The sequence below is a fragment of the Poecilia reticulata genome, linkage group LG6 (genome assembly GCF_000633615.1).
Source record: "Poecilia reticulata strain Guanapo linkage group LG6, Guppy_female_1.0+MT, whole genome shotgun sequence".
Taxonomy (NCBI): domain Eukaryota; kingdom Metazoa; phylum Chordata; class Actinopteri; order Cyprinodontiformes; family Poeciliidae; genus Poecilia; species Poecilia reticulata.
The window spans coordinates 29,941,144-29,961,062 of record NC_024336.1 but is presented as its reverse complement, the minus strand read 5'-3'; the positions used below and the strand labels follow the sequence as shown (position 1 = coordinate 29,961,062).

Below are 19,919 nucleotides of genomic sequence, written 5' to 3'. Positions count from 1 at the left end.
TCATTGAAATCTGAATGAAATCTGGTGGTGAATTATTCGCTTTTGTCATCTTTCTGAGAATTTTTTTCCCGTCACCAATTGGAACTATTTTGATAGTCACATTTTTAACCTTTCTTAACTTGTGGTTACGGGCCAAATAAAATAATTTTGAGGGCCACAAATGGCCCCCAGGCCACACTTTGGACATACCTGTTTTATAGCAGTTGTATGGAGCTTCAGTTTCTAGAAGTCTCTATCAATCTAATCGCCCAGAGTTTGAAAAAAGCATTGTTCAGAAACTTTCTTTATGAATCAAGCAACTCTGATAAAGATGTAATGTTTTATTCATGCATTGTGCTTTTATAGGAAAATAAGAGCAAAACAACAATTACATTACAAATGAAAACATTTCATTTATATCCAGTTTGGAAAGCAGCCTGAATAAAAAAACTAAAAAAGAGTCTAGATGTTGCAGGCAGTGATCAGCATTGGCTGTATTATCAGTGTTATTAAAAACCTGAACTAAAAATAAAACAACTCGATGCTCAGTTTGCAGCTCTAGCGGCTGCTGCTGCTGCCGTCTGCTGCAGCTTCTGAGGGAGGGTGACGGTGATAAAATGGACCCTGTCCTTCCTCAGTTTCTGCTTCACAGTCTGGGTCTGACCCAGCTCCATGTACTCCTGCTTCTGCTTGTCGAACAGCGGCCAGTTCACCAGACCAGGACCATTAGGAGAGCTGTGGACAAATGCAAACAAGGCAGACACTAGCAGAAATAAACAATCTGGATATTTACATGTGAAACAAAGAAGAAGCTTTCAAATGTTTTATTTTCTGCAGAACACACGGCTTTTCTTCCATGAAATGTGAACATCTTCTTCCACTTCTTTTGGTTGTTTAGGACGCCCTCTAGTGACTGTTGCGGGTACAGTTCAACAACCCGCAGCTGTCTTCAGTTTGATTCGTTAATTATGACGTCATATTAGTAGGATCATTGAAGAAAGGGGGAAAAAATGAAAACAGGAATAAATTCCCGCCAAAAAAAACACAAATTTGGAGATTAATCAGAAATTAATCAGAAAGATTTTCTAGAAAAAACAATTAAGTTTCTGAGTTTGAAAAGTCGGAAGTTTGCTTAAAAAAAAATCCCCGGGATGAGAATCTTTGTGCACCTTTAGAGTTATGGATGTTATTTATTTACTTGGCCAAATGTTCACTTCTTACCCAGTTCTGGCGAAACTGGCCCAGTAAGACATCATGGTCCTGGAAAACCTCTCATCCTGAACGGTGCAGTTGACTAAAGATGGAAAAAGAAGAAGTTCAGCCACAGAATGAAGTTTGCTTTTCAGATAATTACTGCTTTGAGGGAGCATTGGATTAACACAGGCACACTTTTAAGCAGAAAGTTTAAACCAGTGGTTCTTAACCTGGGTTCGATCGAACCCCAGGGGTTTGATGAGTCGGTCTCAGGGGTTCGGCGGAGCTTCTGCCGCGGAGGTAAAGACACACTTGTGTAAAAGTCGTGATGACGCGCCGCGCTTGCTGCAGAGGATCACGTTACATTGCTTAGCCAATCAGTGCTGCGGAGGAGCTCTGATTGAAGAAGCTCCACTCTCAGCAGGGATTTGAACTTGTGTCTTTAATTACTTCAGCAAAGCTACGTTTTTAACAAATTCTGTTGCTTTCGGTGTACTTCTAAATCTGCTCCCTAGTCGCATCTTTTCGGGGTTAGTACTGCCTCTAGTGGCGTGGGGTGGTAACACAACTAATATAATTACACTACTAAATCAGAATACCGCAAAGTCTTTATTATTTATTATTAATTTTTCATTCTCTTAAGAATGTAGAGCTAATTAAATTATCTAAACACCTAAAGACCTTAAACTGGTTCCAGTTTCTCTCGATGGCCAACCTGCTGAAACTGTGGCAAATTTTAAATACCTTAATTGGGTGGTTCCTGGACAATCAGTTCAACTTTGCTGAAAACACTGACTATATTTTGAAGAACTGTTCTCAGAGACTCTACCTTTTAAGAAGATTTAGTGATCTTGGGGTGACCCAACTACTCAAGGTGGGTCACCCCTATGTCTTGAATTTGGAGGAAAAAAATCCTATGGTCCTATCCTAACCCTATGAAACTGGTGGGTCCGGTACCTCAAAAAAGGTTAAGAACCACTGGTTTAAACACTTCACAGAGAGCTGTATAACAAAATCCTAGAAAACCCTGGGAAAAAAATCCAGTTTTTAGACAATATTTTTGATTTAGTCACTTGCTTTTATTTAAACCCACTTAGTGTTTTTACAGCTGATTGGAGAACAAAACTGCAACATTTGTTACATTTTCAGCTGCTGAGGTTTTCTTTCTCACTGCAAACGATACTAAAACCTCTGAAGAAAACACAGAGCGTAATTTCCTTCTTCGCAAAATGTAAACAAAATGGTGTAGCGTCAGATTTTAGCTGTTGTAGGATTTCTCTTTTGCCTGAAAAAAGACAATGAGCCATTTCTCCTGGTAGCATTAAATTTTCGCGTTTGTTTTGGTTGTATTTACCCAGAATTCCCTGCACTACAGTCCGCTTCACATATGTATTTGAACAGCATCCGAATTCACTTCAACCAAACCGAGATCAAGGTTAGAAGGCGGATCAGAGTTTGATTACTTATTCATATCTACCCACCAAAAAACTGACTTTCTAGACAAACTGACAAGAGTTGGATTAAAGCAAATTAAACACGCCTGGTGGGAATGGATTTATATTCAAACTAATCCCAAATTGCACTCTGGTGCTTCCTCCTGATTTTTGCAGACATAACGCTAGTTGTGAATGGAAGATGACTTGACTTACATTCCTAACATCTGCAGACATAATGCGGCACAGCAAGAAAAAGAGCAACAATTGGAGACCAGACTTCATTCTACACTGCAAAAACACAATCAGTGATTTAATCTAGTTTCTAGGACACTTAGAATAAGACAAAACTAATTTAAGCTTTTAAGCTGTGTGAAGTACATAATTTCCTAAATAAATGAAAAAGTACAACTTATTTCGCTTATTATAAAACATTTTCCACATGTTAATAGTGAAATAATCTGACAGTGGAACTAATACCTTTTCGCCAATATTAAGGAATTATTTACTTCAAACGAGCTCCAATATCAATTTCAAGTGTACTAAGATATTTGTTCTAGAAATCAGATAAAAATAATTTTTGTCTGACCAAAATATTTTGTGTTTTTGAAGTGTATTGAATGAGACACAAACTAAATCCAAGTACATTTTCTCTACTAATATAGTTTGTAGTTAGTTTTGTGAACACTCATTATATTTCCTCTTTTTGCAAAATTTCTTTTCATTTTATTTCCATCAATGAAAATGTTTGTTTTTTTTACTTTCCTGTTGAAAGTCAACAATGTTACCAACTGGAACTGAAGCAACCTGGAGATGTACTCGACTAAAAGATGTCTGAAATTGTCATTGTGAATCTTGTACCAACCAGTAATTCTGATGTGTCCGTTCCAGAAACATGCTCCGTACATGAAGCCGACGTCATCAGCGTGGTCTGCCTTCACAAAGCTTGGCCTGTTGGGTGTGGGTCGATCCGTAACGTACACAAACTCATACATGTACACTGGAGCGCCTACGTCTGGAGCCAGGAGGAGTAGGTGTGAGCAGAGATGCAGACCAGAGCACAGTGAGTCAGCCATCTTTGTTTCTGACCTGCGTGGTATCCGGCCACCTTGATGGTGGGCAGCACCATCAGCAGGTCTCCGATGACCTCCGTGAAGGCGTCTCGGATGTCTTCTGGCGTTTTTGCGTCTTTCAGATACTCATCCACGATGAGACTGTTGGCTGTGGAGGCGGCCTGAAACATAGACAGAGGTTCATGAATCATATTTAGAGTTCTTTGGATGACCCCTTTTGGGGTTTTCCACTTACAATGAGACATTTTCCAATGTAATAGGTGAAATAATCTGACAGTGGACTAGGACTTTTTCATCAATATTAAGGAATTATTAACTTAAAACAAGCTACTATATCTTGCTGAAAAGTTACTTGTATATTGTTTTATACGGAAGAGGATTAGGGCCAATGAAAAAAGAAGAATGTTCACTTAAATCTCAGAATTCTGACGTTAATTTTCTGAGATCAAAATTCAGAATTCTGAGATTAAAGTCAGAATTATGAAATCTTCAAAGTCTCAGTTCTGTTCTCTTTCTTCAGTGCTCTTAATATAATCTAAGTGTACTAAGATATTTTGTAGAAACTAGACAAAATGTGTCTTGTTGTTTATGAGTTTGGTCATCAAACTGAAAAAATCTGATTCTGGCTTTATTTAAGCAGTTCTCACCAACTCACCCCTTTAGGATTAAACATGTGGACCACCGCAAGCACCGCCTCCCTGTTCATGCCTTTCTCCCAGCCAGGAGGACCAAAGGCCTGCGATCCACCAATGGAGAACAAACCAGAATAGATCAACATCAAACAGAGACACCTGGAAAGTGTCATCACTGAAGATTTAACACCACCAGAGGCAAAATCCAGCCAAACTCATGGTTGGTGACTCCCATCATCACTGGGATGTTGAGAACTTCTTTCCGTTGCAGAAGAACATCAGCTGTGCCGGGAAGGAATTCACCATCCACTGCGGCTCCGAAAAAATTTTTGTTCTGCACACAAAACACAAAACATTGTGAATGTGAAGGTTACAGAAGGAAGAAAAAAGACTCCAAACATAAATCCCAACAATTTGTCACAGCCAGAAAGGAACACAAGTTCCACTGAGACCACTGAACTTAAAAGATGGCCACTGGACCGCCATATTGGTTGGCAAACGCAGCGCAAAGCGTCGATAATAGTAAATTTTTTTCAAAAAGTTACTCAAGTAAACATTACTGGTTAAATATAACTAGTTACCACCCAACTCTGCTCTTGACCAATGTGCAAGAGAAAGACTCAGAGAATATGGCTTGTGTATTGTTGTAATATATTAACTCCATTCCAGCTGTCAAGGCAGTTGGTTAGAGATGCCTACCAAGATGGCGGCAAAGCTCACAGTTTTTACCAAATTCTGTAGCTTTCGGTGTACTTCTGAATCTGCTCCCTAGTCGCATCTTTTCGGGGTTAGTCCTACCTCTAGTGGCGTGGGGTGGTAACACAACTAACAATTACATTACTAAATCAGAATACGGCAAAGTCTTTATTATTTATGATTAATTTTTCATTCTCTTAAGAATGTAGAGCTAATTAAAGAATCTAAACACCTAAAGACCTTAAAATGGTTCCAGTTTCTCTCGATGGCCAACCTGTTGAAACTGTGGCAAATTTTAAATACCTTGGGTTGTTCCTGGACAATCAGCTCAACGTTGCTGAAAACACTGAGTATATTTTGAAGAACTGTTCTCAGAGACTCTACCTTTTAAGAAGACTTAGTGATCTTTACCCAACTAGACTCAAGGTGGGTAACCCATATGTCTTGAATTTGGGGGGAAAAAAAATCACATTTTATTTATCACTACAGAAGGGTTCAGTGAACGCGCATATGAAACTGGTGGGTTCGGTACCTCAAAAAAGGTTAAGAACTACTGTTCTATAAGAATGGAGATTACAGGAAGGGAAATGTGAAAGTAATAATTAATCATAAAATGCAGTGTGGATATAAAATAAATGAACTAAATAAATTGAAATAAGAACAAGTATTTATTAGTTTACGATCCCAAAAATAACCACATTGCAGAACACAGGTGGACAGCCACAGCGTATTTAAAGGTTCTATAACCTGTTTGGTTGCTGAAATGATTTCATCTTGAGTTTTCCCTCGGAGGCACCGGACCAGTTCTTCTGTGCTGCTGATGGAGCATCCAGTAATGTTGGCAACCATCTGGCAATAAGACAGGAAATGAGATCATTAAAAACACCAAAAAGCGTAGAATCACACTGGACCAACATGAGGCAAATACAAGAGAAGTGTGTAAAAAATCTTGGGCCATTTATAATTTATTTATTTAGAACAGGGGTGGGCAACTCCAGGCCTCGAGGGCCGGTCTCCTGCAACTTTTAGGTGTGTCTCTACTTCAACACACCTGAGTCAAATAATAAGGTCATTAGCAGGACTCTGGAGAACCTGACTGCACTGAGGAGGTGATTCAGCTATTGGATCCAGGTGTGTTCTACCAGGGAGACATCTAAGAGTTGCAGGACACCGGCCCTCGAGGACCAGGATTGCCCACCCCTGAATTAGAAAAATGGGTCCAGATCAACATGGATGGAAGGATGGAAACGTGAGACCATCCATACATTCTTTCATTGGTCCATCCATCCATCCGGACTGACCAACGGTCAATCTGTCCTTAAATCCATCCATCCATCCATCCTGACTGCATGCTGATTAAGTAACTCTGAAATTAGATTCTGATGTTTGACCCTGGTTATGTCTTAAAGCTACAGGACTCTCCTCTCTTCCCTTGTGAGTGTTTCCTTTGCCATTGTTTCCTGCCAGTGGGAGATGCAGAAAGCAAATCCAAAGGAATAAATCATGGAGACATTCACCTTAGGAGTGAGTAGAAACACATTCAAACGTACGTGGGCCTGAAGAAGAGGCTGATCAGAAGTATAGGGCGAAAGAGTTGCAACTCCACTTTGAAAGATTGCTTTGTGGAAAAGTCCTTTCGACAGGGGAGACAGAGTCTGTGCAGAAAGACACAATCTGTAAGTTATCAGGAGGAATGGAGTGATAAATATCCAACGTAAAACAGTTTATAAAAGTGGGTGATCTCTTCCATTCCCCTGGAATGAGTTTTCTTTACCAGTATGGATGCGCTGATGCCTCCTGCAGACTCCCCAGCAATTGTGACAGATTGTGGATCGCCGCCAAAGACCTCAATGTTTTCCTGCACCCACCTGAGAGCAGCCAGCTGATCCAACAAACCCCAGTTCCCCTTGGCGTGTTCATCTCCAGTGCTTCAAAAAAGGGAAAGTTCTTGCTTTCGGCAATCATTTGGACAACATCTGAACATCAGAACTTTCTTACCTCAAGAATCCCAGGATGCCGAGACGGTACTGAATAATGACTGTCACAACGTTTTCATATGCAGTCAATGATGAACCATCGTACTGGGAGGCAGCACCCACAAACAGACCTCCTCCATGGATCCACACCATCACCTGAATCACAACACAAGAACCTGACGGTGTCAGCTGACCTTTGGATACAGGAACTACAGGTCATAGCCCACACTGTACACACAGACTCAGCCCAGACTGAGGTCGATATTTATATTTACACATCCACATTGGTTGAACTCAGTGAAAATGTAATTGCATAATCAGTATTTACACACTACACAAACATTGAAAGGTTTAAAGCAACAGAAAGCAATTACATTACTAATTTTCCTTGTTTTTCTTTCCTTAGAAAGTTCTCAATGTCCACAGCTTCTGTGTTCAGCTGGGAGTAGATTAATTCATGATATGAAGTTATCCAATGAATACATGACAACTCCATATATTCATCAGTTTTTCTTATGTAATTGTGGATCAGTTTGTCTTTGTTTAGCCATGTCTCCATCCTGGATAGTCATTGACAGGGGATTTCTCCACCATTAACTATGTGTACTCTCTCGTTTCTTTCCTACAGAAAGAACCCTTTGTGTGTTTAGCCATGATTTTTTCTTGGAGTCACTGACAGGGTTTTCTTCCATTAAGTTTGTGTATACTCTCTGTTTTTCCTGGGAAGTACTCTTCGCTCAGTGCTGTCTGTGTTTATCTGGGTCTCTTTCCTGGATTTAGGCAATGCCAAATGTTTTCCTGACATCTACTTTGTGTTCTCTAGTTTCTGATCTACAGAAAGTATTCTTTGCTCAATTCTCTACCTCTAGTTGGGTGATTTAACAAAGTACTCCAGTGTTTCTCTGTTTAGCCATGTCTCTACCTGGATATTCATTGATAGAGAGTATCCCACCATCAACTGTGTGTACAGTCATGGCCAAACGTTTTGAGAAGGATTCAAATGTTAATTTTTACAAAGTCAACTGCTTCAGTTTTCATAATGGCAATTTTCATATACTCCAGAATGTTATAAAGAGTGATCAGCTTAACAGCAATTAATTGTAATGTCAATATTTGCCTAGAAAATAAACTTTATCCCCCAAAACACATTTCAACTTCATTGCAGCCCTGCCTTAAAAGGACCAACTAACATCGTTTCAGTGATTGCTCCATTAACACAGGTGTGGGTGTTGATGAGGACAGGGCTGGAGGTCAATCTGTCAGGATTAAGTAAGAATGACACCACTGGACACTTTAAAAAGAGGCTGGTGCTTGGCATCATTGTTTCTCTTCTGTGAACCATGGTTACCTCTAAAGAAACGTGCAGTCATCATTGCACTGCACAAAAATGGCCTAACAGGGAAGAGTATCGCAGCTAGAAAGATTGCACCTCAATCTATCGCATCATCAAGAACTTCAAGGAGAGAGGTTCCATTGTTGCCAAAAAGGCTCCAGGGCGCCCAAGAAAGACCAGCAAGCACCAGGACCATCTCTTAAAAGTGTTTCAGCTGCGGGATGGATCGGGCTACCAGCAGTGCAGAGCTTGCTCTGGAATCTCAGCAGGCAAGTGTGAGTCCATCTGCACGCACTGTGAGGCGGAGACTCTTGGAGCAAGGCCTGGTCTCAAGGAGGGCAGCAAAGAAGCCACTTCTCTCCAGGAAAAACATCAGGGACAGACTGATATTCTGCAAAAGGTACAGGGAGTGGACTGCTGAGGACTGGGGTAAAGTCATTTTCTCTGATGAATCCCCTTTCCGATTGTTTGGGACATCTGGAAAACAGCTTGTTGGGAGAAGACGAGGTGAGCGCTACCACCAGTCTGGTCTCATGCCAACTGTAAAGCATCCTGAAACCATTCATGTGTGGGGTTGCTTCTCAGCCAAGGGAGTCGGCTCTGTCACAGTCTGGCCTAAAAACACAGCCATGAATAAAGAATGGTACCAGAATGTCCTCCGAGAGCAACTTCTCCCAACCGTCCAAGAGCAGTTTGGTGATGAACAAAGCCTTTTCTAGCATGAAGGAGCACCTTGCCATAAAGCAAAGGTGATGACTAACTGGCTCAGGGAACAAAACATAGAGATTTTGGGTCCATGGCCTGGAAACTCCCCAGATCTTAATCCCATTGAAAACTTGTGGTCAATCATCAAGAGACGGGTGGGCAAACAAAAACCTAGGAATTCTGACAAAATGCAAGCATTGATTGTGAAGAATGGACGGCTATCAGTCAGGATTTGGTCCAGAAGTTGATTGAGAGCATGCTAGGGAGAATTGCAGAGGTCCTGAAGAAGAGGGGTCAACACTGCAAATATTGACTTTCTGCATTAACTCATTCTAACTGTCAATAAAAGCTTTTGTTACTCATAATATGATTGCAATTGTATTTCTGTATGTGATGAAAACATCTGACATACACACATGAAAACCAGAGGGCAGCAGATCATGTGAAAATATAATATTTGTGTCATTCTCAAAACTTTTGGCCATGACTGTACTTTCTTTTCTTTCCTATAGAAAGCACACGTTGGTTCTCCGTGTCTCTTACAAGGACATTCTAACAAAATACTCCAGCCTCAGTGTTTCTGTGTTTAGCTGTGTCTCTATACTGAATGGAGGCATCAGCATTTCCGTTAAACTTTGTGCACTCTCCTTTACAGAAACTACTCTTTGCTCAATTTTTTATCTCTAGCTGGGTCTCTTGTGAGTATATTTTAACAAGGTACTCCTGGTTCACTGTTTCTTTGTTTATCTCTGTTTCATCTCTGCAGCTGTTCAACTCACCGGCAGCTTAACTTCTGGCGCGGCTTCAGCTGGAGTGTAGACGTTTAGATACAGACAGTCCTCTGAAACCTCTGGCACCGTGAAGTCCATAGACATGGCTCTGGAAAGATTTACGACTATTTCTCGATCCTGGACGCACCTGAGCACAGATGTACAGCAGGAAGCAGAGGCAGACATGAACAAGAGTCTCTGGGATTACGCTGATTTGTTTGGCGGTTTGGGGTTGTTACATGGGGGGCTGCTGTGTGCCGTCTCTCTCCCCCTCCCAGGGCTCCGGGCTCTCAGGGGCCGCCATCCGGAGGGGCCCTACAGGCGGCTTGGCGAAGGGAATCCCCAGGTACCGCTTCACCCTCCTCTCTGTGCCTTTTACAGTCACATATTCTCCTCTGATTTGGCCACTTTTCAGAGAAACCACAAGTTCGCTGCCCCCTAATGAGAACAGGGACAGGATATTACAGATAGTTTCTCTGCTTTATTGAATCAGTTACTCTTTTCAAAAATGTAAACTTTGGTTGGTTGTCTCATACTGGTAAACTATCACAGAGAAAACGGCCTCCAAAAAGCTTTTAAAATGATAGAATTGGTTCATCAGATTCAAAATGGCCGCCTTTGACCCTATAACTAAATCCTACAGAAAACATGTGGCCTGTCCTGAGAAACTGCACAAGTTCCAACTTTGTAAAATATTATGGGACGAAACAAAATGTTGAACATTAATAAACAAAAAAGTATTTTTGAAATATCAAAACTACCTTTTAGATTTGAGTTGTTTTTTCTGTTTCAAAATCTTTTTTTAATAAACTTTATTGCTCATTTGTCATCTTTATGTCTCATTGTGGTAAAGATCTTTCTTTCAAAAACAGCAGCAAATCATAAGACCACATCTATTAAAATGCAATTAAAGTACAATATGAATAATAAAGGAATAAAAACAACAAACACACACAGGACTAAAATACAACTCGATATAATTCAAAACCTTTAATAAAAATGTCTTAAGGTATTTTTATTATTCTCAGGAAATGACATGTTGAACAGCCAGCAGAAAATTATTCACCAACACTTAATACAGTAAAATATGGCCAACAAATAATAATCACAGTAAAGACGTAAAAACATAACTATTAACTGAACAACAGTCAACAAGATGTTTTTAAAACGATGGTAACAGCAGATACAAATAAATTCCTATATTTGTTGGTTCTGCAGCTTTTTTCCTTGTTTTAAATACTTTATACCTGATTAACAGTGGTCTTAATACATTAAAAGCTCCATAGACACTTTTCTGAGGGAACTTTTACGCTTTAAAAATTATTTGTAAAAGTTTTCCTCAACCTATTGTCACTCTTAGCTACAGGCCTCCAGCTTCCACAGGCTGTTTTCATTTTCAGGTTTCAAAAATCTTTTTATCCAGTAGCAAAAACAACGTCTGACTTTACAGACTGAGAAAAGTGGCACAATTAAAAGTTGAAATACTTTTCCTACCTGTTGCTGGATGTGCCGTCACCATCAGCACAGGGAGCAGGAAAACAACGAGCAGCACTGTTCTCATCTTGTGCAGCCAGGAACAAAAGACAAAGGCTTACAGTCGGCGTTCAGAGAAATAAGCCTGCTGTCCTCCCCCTCCCCTCTGGTACCTTCACTCTTCACACACAACAAAGTCCAGTAACATTCGGGTCTCTGCATACAAAATATACACTATTGATTTAACCTCTACACATAAAAAAGACCCCATCCTGCTCTCTGAACCCAACAATATTTACACATGCAACACATGCATGATCGCCCACATGGACAGATTTGAGGGACAAAGAGTTAACAGGCTGGTCACATGTGTTGGGAGAACAGATACAGAAACCTTAGAGAGGTTTGAGCTGCTGAGTCATGCTGGTGGTCCAGATTATTTAGACAGCCGGGAGAATCTCTTGTTTTGCTCCCCATTCCAGAAGAATGAGCTCTGTGGGGTTTTTTCACATACATTCGAACATTTTGGAGTCCAGGCAGCAGGTTTTTTAGAAATTGATTCTTTTCATAAATCGTTTTAAGATTTATGAAATCTTAAAACGATGATTTAAGATTTCATCGTTTTAAAACACTACTAGTTTTAAAACAAACTAGTAAACAACAACAACTATGTTGTTGTTGTTTTACATTGAAATGTCTTAAACAAATACCAGAGTTCACAAGAATATAATAAATGTCATTTTTAAATGATAATTTTTTTAGCTATGACAAAAAGGAGTCATGACCAACCTGCAACCGTGTGAAAAAGTAATTGCCTCTGAACCCGACACCTTGCAGTTCCACCCTTAGAGGGAAGATCTCCAGTAAGCCTCCGTGATAATTGACAATATTTTGTCAAGATATTGATTTAAATTGTGAATTTCACAAGATCTGACCAAGACTTTATTCGTTTTGATGCTTTCATAGTTGTAATTGGTGGGGGTTAGTTAGATTATTGTAAGCTCACAAGCAAATGTGACCTTATAAAGACATTCTCCTTCAGGATTTTCTGCTACAGAGAAGATTTCAGGGTTCCATCAGTTAGTGCAGAGGTTCCTAAACTGTGGGGCGCGCCCCGTAGGAGGGCGCCATGTCATTGAAGGGGGCTGGGGGGGAGCCGTCTTGATGAAAAAAAACAACCCCTGAACGCTATATGCGCTGGGTTTTTACCTTAGAATCGCCAACTCTCTGTTATTCCTATGTCAATTTGATACAGTAGGGGCTTCCACACTTCCCATATCTGTCTCCTCTGTCACTTTTATCAGCAGTTAAAACTGTTTAATCCATTGTTAACATGCGGTAACCTGTTTTTCCGAGCCGCCTTTAAACGCAACATGAGCGCTACAACGCTGGCGCTGGGTTTAGACCTGTGCGCCGTGAAGGAGACCTGCTGCTGCTGTGCGGAGCTGCACAGGTGTGTTAGAATCATGGCAGCAAACCAGCAAAACGCAAAGAACTTTTCACAGTTTTTCCCCCAAACTAACCGACTGTTGATTAAAACTGTTGGATGCAGGTAATGTTAGCTAAAAGATGACTAGCTAATATCAATACATCACAAGTAGCCTGTAGGCTACAGATGTTGTCCATGTTCAGCTACATTCATTTTGCCCCCCAAAATGAATGTAGGGGGGGGGGGGAATGTTTGGAAACCACTGGGGGGGACCAGGAGCAAAAGTTTGGGAACCACTGAGTTAGTGGGAGTTTAGAAGGTTCTGGTGTTGCAACGCAGTCCAAAATCATTCATCTACCACAACTACGTTTTGAGTTTTCAAATAAGATTTACGCCTTCTAAAATATTCCTCTTTTCTCTCTTCATTCCACATAATATTTTCCTAGATATCTGGATGATCACCAAGACGTTAATATGACAATGTGATAATGGAGATGGGTCTTCATATTTTCTTTTCGGTGAGCAGAGGTTTTCACCTGAGATTTCTCCCCTGGTTGCCATCTTTTTCTAGACTCATGTCTGATTATGAAAACTGATTTGAACTGAGACCTTTAAAGCTTTATGGGGACAGTCTTGATAAACCTGAAATATTGAAATATATAAATTTTATTATTTTTTATAGGAACACAGTTTTTTTTTTTTTTTTAAAGATTAAAAATTGTTTTTAGACTCTTTATTTTGCAAAGACATTTATTTTCACCAGGCTGCACAGTGCAGTGGTGCAGTAGGTAGCACTGTTGCCTTGCAGGAAGAAGGTTCTTGGTTCGATTCCCGGCCTGGGGTCTTTCTGCATGGAGTTTGCATGTTCTCCTTGTGCATGTTGTGGATTCTCTCCTGTCTGTCTCTGTGTTGCCCTGTGACAGACTGGCGACCTGTCCAGGTGACCCCGCCTCTCGCCCAGAACGTTCGCTGGAGATAGGCACCTCCCGACAAGGGGTTTGATCAAACCCAGGTTAAGAACCAGTGCTCTAAGCTCTTTATTAGCATCTGTTGATTTATCCATCCATCCATTTTCTGCCGCTTATCCAGGGTCGGGCGGCCGGGGCAGCAGCTTCAGAAGGGAGGCCCAGACTTCCCTCTCCCCAGCCACTTCTTCCAGCTCCTCCGGGAACCCCAAGGCGTTCCCAGGCCAGCTGAGAGACATAGTCCCTCCTGCGTGTCCTGGGTCTTCCCTGAGACCTCCTCTTGTGCCCGGAACACCTCACCGGGGAGGCGTCCAGGAGGCATCCTGACCAGATGCCCGAGCCTCAACTGGCATCAACATCTGTTGATTTATTCCCACATAAATTGAACTACAATAAGAAAACTTGTTCCAGAGTGCTTTCTTGTGAGGTAATTTAGTTTGCAATTTTACAAGAGACTTCTATCATTTACAGACCCAGACACACAATGAGGCAACCAGTGGCTCTCTTCGTCTTCCTCTCTTAATAATAACGTAAGTTAAATGTTCTCAAACATATTTCATAACAAGTGAAGATTTTATCAGTTCAGTTTTTTTATGAAATATTTGCATTCACGTTTATTTTTTTTCTTCAAAAGACCTAATATATAAATATAAATCTTTTTATGTGATGTTTAAAAAATGTCCACTAGATGGCAGCAGTTAACTTTGGTGACAGAAACAAACTCAGCCTTCTGTTTTTATTGTTGCAGCAAAAACGGAATCTTATCTATCTTAAGTTTTATTGTTTCATTGTTTTCACAGGGTCAATTATTAAATAGTCCCTAAAACAAATGATTAACCACTTTATTTAAAAAAATTATCTATTTCATTTTTTTGCTTTATTTCATTGTGAATTATATGAATAATATAATTCACAATAAATAATAAATAATTCACAAATAAATAATTCACAATAAATAATAAATATATGAATAATTATATTGTATTATTCATATAATGCATTTTGACAGATTTTTCAGATTTTTTAATATGAATTCTTATTTCACTTGATTTAACTTGAAGTGAAAATACTTTAAATTTAAACTTAACTTTTAGCATTTTTAATGTAATTATTTTAGTATAAGTTTAATTAATAATTTATTTTAGAATTTTTAATATAATTATTTTAGTATAATTTTAATTATTAATATATCTTATTTTGACGGCTTGAAAACAACGCCTGTGTGTGGACCAATAGGAGTTGAGTGCGTCTTGCTACGTCAGACGTAGGGGATGACGTAGCTCCTCCTCTCGTGCTCCGCCTCTGTAGCCGCACAGTTCGGCTGTACTAGCGCTGCGACTCCACTGGAAGCGGCTCTCCGGCTCAGACTCCCCGCAGGAGGACCAGTGGGCGGACCGGTGTGAGGAAAGTTGACAGAAACCAGCAGCAGGAATCCCGCCGAACTCCGCGGAACCGACGCTTTCTGACGGTAAACAGCTCTCCGACAGCCGCTAACGGAATAAAAGGAACCGCGAAAACGGAGGACAAGGTGCGGACTCAGCGGCCACAGGTAGCCCCAGCTGTCTGGAGGGTCATGCGGCTCTCTGAGCTGTGAACCGCCGCAGACGAAGAGAACGAAGCCGCCACCAGAGGGAGGACCGACGGACGGAGGAGGAGAGCCAGCATGTCCCGGAGAAAGCAGAGCAAACCCCGGCAGATTAAGCGTAAGGAACCGACAACTTTATTCCTCCTTCGTGCTGTTTTTTTTTTTCATGGGAATGTTCCCAGAGAGACGGAATACTGGGAATTCAACCGAGTAACCACGGCGCTGAAGCTGGTGTCTGATGTGTAGCTCCTGCTTCTGCACTTGGATAAAGGGATATTCCACTAAATATTAGAAACCGAACCAAAATATGAAAAACTTTAACTCGTGAAACCTGGATTGGCCTATTCTAAGTACATCGAAGCAAATAATAATCTGTAAAAGTTTTATGTCAATGTTTAAAATCTAAATGATGCAGTATAAACAAATCTTAGCATAAAATGTAGTTTTTAAAAAAATGATTACACAGATAGAGTTTTCAAATAATTAGTCAAGCTGGAGCAAAAGTTAAAAGTTATAAATGCTAACAAAAAGCATAGAATCACCAATTTTGGGGATTTTATAAGCAAAATTGAAGTTTTCAGATCACAAATTAAGATTATTCTGTATGTTTGAGATGAGATTAAATATCCCAATCAGTATTAAATTAGAATAGATTGTTTTGGTGATCTAAATAAATGTTCACTTGCACTTTAAGGCTTAACAAACCACAAATAGTGTTTTAATGAATTAATCATCACTTAGATGAATCCAGTCCGGTTTGAGGAACCGAATCAGACCCTAACTTCAGTAAATCTGATATAAAACCATTTGAGGACCAAACGGAGGCAGAACCGTTAAACTGAGCTCAGCTGCAGAGTTTTTCCTCCCGGTTTCATCCCTTTCAGAGCCTCCCTGTCGGTGCAGGAAACTTTTCATTCCTTCCTCTCTCTCTTTCTCTGTGTTCAGCCTGTTTTTCTGTGTTTTCGTCCATCGGCAGCTGAGCTGAATGCGTCGCCGCGGCTTCCTGTTTAATTCTGTTGTGGAAACGTCAGTGTTCTCTGAAAAAGCCGATGTGAGGAGAGATAAAGCAGCGATCCGATCTGAGCTCAGATAAAGATTAAAATTGGATCTTTTTTTTATATTTGTTTTCAGTTTCAGGCTGCACCCCCCTCCATCCCTTCCTCCTTTCTCCCAGAGATGGGGGCTGCAGATAGGCCTGCATGGCTGATCTCAGCCGCTGATAGCAGCTCACAATCGGATCTTTTTTTTTTTTTTTCCCCATCTATCCTTTTAACTCAATAATGCATCTGGGGGCCGCTTGAAAGGGGCCCTTTTTTCTGGTTCTGGTCTCCGAGCTTTTCCTGTTTATAAGACCTGCGAAGCTTTATCAGGTGGAAACTGATGTTCAGAGTTGATAGAAGAAGAAGAAAAGCGCATTAAAATGCTTGTTGCGCACGGAGTTTTAATGAGTTGAGGAACAGTTAGGAGGCTGCAGCTGGAAGGTGTCTTATCTGTCTGTTTGGCTTTTTTGCATCGTTGATTGTGTCACCCTGTCCTCAGAAACCTCCTGTCTGCTGGCAACACGTTGGAAGTTTAGTCTGCATGAAATCACCTCGCAGAAATGCCTTCATGTTTGCAGCCGTAGAGGTTTGATCGCCGTGATCAGATCCAGCATGCAGCAGGTGCTTTTCGCCACGCAGGAGCTTCTCTCATGAATTCTTCAGCATTTAGTCAACTTTACATCTTATTCGTTTTTTTTTTTTTTTTTTGCACAACTTACACAAAGATTTCATTTTTCTCCCTTAAATAATCTCAAACGTGTGGAGTTCACCTTCTCTACTCAAACCTTTTAATTAAATCGTGTGCAAATCTTATAAACAGAAAATTCAGGATGTTTTTTTAGAGAAAAAACATAGAAAACTCTTAGACTATGTTCACACATATTTTTGCTGCTCATGCTGCTAATTAAATGCAACCCAATCAGACTTCTGCGTCAACAAACCAAGAAGAAGAAGAACGCTGACGTCACTCAGCAGCGATCTGTTTACAGAAATAATAACAAACTTCGCCTTCTTTGGATTGATTTTAAAGTTTATTCAGCAGTCGGAGCCAAAAGTAATGTCTAAAAATCATAACAAGGCGAAAGAAGCTAATAAAACGTAAAAACAACTGATAGAAATAACCTTCTGACACATTTTACAAAGTCATGATTATAATCTTCAGTCAGTGATTGATCTGGCTTCTTCTGGTGCAGAATTATGACATTTCTCATTTCAATGACATAAAAGTCAGATGACATATTTGATTTACTGTCATATATGAAAGTGGCAAAAATTATAATTTTTGGGGGTGAAAAGATTTTAATTTGATCGTTCAGACTGTCATGAAAAAGTTGGACATGGGCAAAAAAATTAGATTTGGGTCACATTTACGTGATTATTTGAGCGAAGCCATAGTTGAGCACGCCATAAAAAAAATTGTATTTATTTTTTTTGGCAGAAAATAATTGAAATAAGAAAGTAGAAGGTATTCAGTTTGCGTTTTGCAAGTAGAGAAGACTTTTAAAAAAATATAAAGAAGTCTGTTTGCTCAGATGAGACCAAAATTCAGCTTGCACTTCAAATTATCCTGAAAATACCACTGCTACTGTGAAACATGGTGGTGGCAGCATCATGCTTTCCTTCATGAGAGGAAAGGAAGCTGCTCAGAGTTAATGGGAAGATGACAGAATACCTGAGGTGGTGCAGGTTCACTTTAAAACAGGACAACAACCCTAAAAATGCACCTAAATGGAGCTACAAGCATAGAATGGCCTAGTCAAAGTCCCAACCTAAATAGAGTTGTGGGAGAATTAGAAAATTGCTGCTTGCAGATGATCTCCATCTGACCTGAAAGAGCTTAGGATGATTTACAAACAGGAATTGCAATAGACAATTTACGTTAACCTACGGGAGCCGAGTACAAATGCACTCCACACTTTTCAGATTTTTGACCATAAAAAAAAGATGAATAGTTCTCATTCACCTTCACTTCAAATTATTAAAAGTGCTATGCGGTTGTGAATGTGGCAGAAGGACCAGAGATGAAACTCTCCTCTTGTTGTTGTTGATGAAACGTGTTTCTGAATAAACGCTTCGCCTCCTTTCATTATTGATTCACGTTGTCGTCAGAACGTGCTGATGGTTGTCTGTTAAACTTCCCGAGACCAACGTGACCTTTGCTGATATCTGGCTTTATCTCTGGAGATCCTGAAGATGTTCAGCTTCCTCTCACATAAGCAACAAATCTGAGAAAGTAGATATTTGACTCAAATCGCTTGTAGCTGCTCACAGGATCTGCAGACGCGTTCGTAATGAAATTCTGTGTTTTTAACCCTTATTTTTATACGCGACTGTTTGGGAACAAACTTGCCTGTGACTGTGCTGCAGCTCACTGCTGGTGGAAATAAATACCTGAATTTTAAGCAAAAAAACAAGAAAGATTTGTGCAGATTTTGGATTTTTTGATTAATTATTTTGACGTTAAGTAGTTTGAATTCTTGTTTTTTTTTCCTTTTGGTTTGAACAAAGATTTTCAAAATTGAAGCTTGGTTTAATCCTTATTGTCTTGTTCTTAGAGGTTGTTGCTCTAAAGATGCTTAAAATCAGCAGGATTTCACCTCTGACCTTTCAGTGTTTAGAGTCGTTGCTTTGCAGACGGAGACTTTTTCTGTTTACTTTGCGTAAGATTTTCAATTACAAATTTATATCATAATACATTTTAGATGTGTGTTTTTCTTTAATTAGCCGTGTTTTTTTCAGTTTTGTTTTGCTTTCATTTTGTTATAGTGACTAGAGGTTCAAATAGGGACGTTTTTCACTCAAAAACAGACTTTGTCACACCCTATGATTAAAACTAAATAAATAAAGTTAAGGGTTTTCAAAGATTGTTCTCATTTTTGTTGCTGGTAATAAATTAAAACTGATGTCTTGAAACTGTGCAGCTTTGAAACTCATTTCTGGACATTTTTAATTAAAGGTTGGGCAATGCTAAGAAAATACAAAATAATAAAATTATGAGAAAAAAGTTAAAATAATACATAATAAACATTATGAATTTATTCTTGTTTTATTAAGACTTTTTTATAAAACTATTTTGACTTTATTCTCACATTATTGTGACTCAATTATTTAACATTATTAACTTAAAAATTGCTGCCTGAGTGCTTTCAACTTGCAGATTTTTGACCCAGGATTCAAGAAGTTGTGACAGCACTGAGTTTGTTTAACCTAAGATCATAAAGCACAAAAATTAAAAACATTTTTTATCGTAAATGCAAAATTAATAATTTTTTTTCGCAGTTTTAGCTTAATTATTGCTCTGAATATGTTGTTCTTTTAACAACTGGCCTTTTTTAGAGTTTGCAGACTCTAGTTAACGATTAATCGATCACTAGATTAATTGATAATTATTTCAATAACCAATTAATCACAATTAAACTGATTATTTCAGCCATAATTAAGTCCTTCTACTGTAAAAGTGTACTCATTCTTGTGCAAGCAGGTTTTTCGATGACTGTAGATCAGTGGTTCTTAACCTGGGTTCGATCGAACCCCAGGGGTTTGGTGAGTCGGTCTCAGGGGTTCGGCGGAGCCTCTGCCGCGGAGGCAAAGACACACTTGTGTAAAGTCGTGATGACGCCCCGCTTTGCCATCACT

General features: G+C 39.7%; 2 protein-coding genes across 2 annotated transcripts in view; one reads left to right on the top strand and one right to left on the bottom strand.

Moving 5' to 3' along the window:
- Positions 1-305: 305 nt before the first annotated feature.
- Positions 306-11,442, bottom strand: ces3 (carboxylesterase 3). Its single transcript, XM_008412558.2, has 13 exons — positions 11,286-11,442; positions 10,031-10,229; positions 9,801-9,939; positions 7,006-7,139; positions 6,782-6,935; positions 6,558-6,662; positions 5,755-5,856; positions 4,505-4,645; positions 4,335-4,415; positions 3,696-3,840; positions 3,472-3,621; positions 1,201-1,273; positions 306-714 (listed from the first exon to the last, which is right to left on the bottom strand). The coding sequence occupies exons 1-13, from the start codon at positions 11,350-11,352 to the stop codon at positions 525-527; spliced, it is 1,680 nt and encodes a 559-aa protein (XP_008410780.1). The 5' UTR covers positions 11,353-11,442; the 3' UTR covers positions 306-524.
- A 3,542-nt stretch (positions 11,443-14,984) lies between these two features.
- Positions 14,985-19,919, top strand: part of zfpm1 (zinc finger protein, FOG family member 1) — a 108,127-nt gene continuing 103,192 nt past the window's right edge. The window contains exon 1 of the mRNA XM_008412557.2: positions 14,985-15,361. Coding sequence (XP_008410779.1) covers positions 15,322-15,361 — 40 coding nt within the window. The 5' untranslated portion in view covers positions 14,985-15,321. The remainder of the gene's footprint in view (positions 15,362-19,919) is intronic.

What these genes read in the sequence shown, in the direction of transcription:
- ces3 (XM_008412558.2), bottom strand. Translation starts at nt 11,352, where the DNA reads ATGAGAACAGTGCTGCTCGTTGTTTTCCTGCTCCCTGTGCTGATGGTG. An exon ending in GGCATCCTGGGATTCTTGAG is followed by an intron (nt 6,936 to 7,005) that starts GTAAGAAAGTTC and finishes CCTTTTTTGAAG; the next exon opens with CACTGGAGATGAACACGCCA. An exon ending in GGTGGCCGGATACCACGCAG is followed by an intron (nt 3,622 to 3,695) that starts GTCAGAAACAAA and finishes TCCTGGCTCCAG; the next exon opens with ACGTAGGCGCTCCAGTGTAC.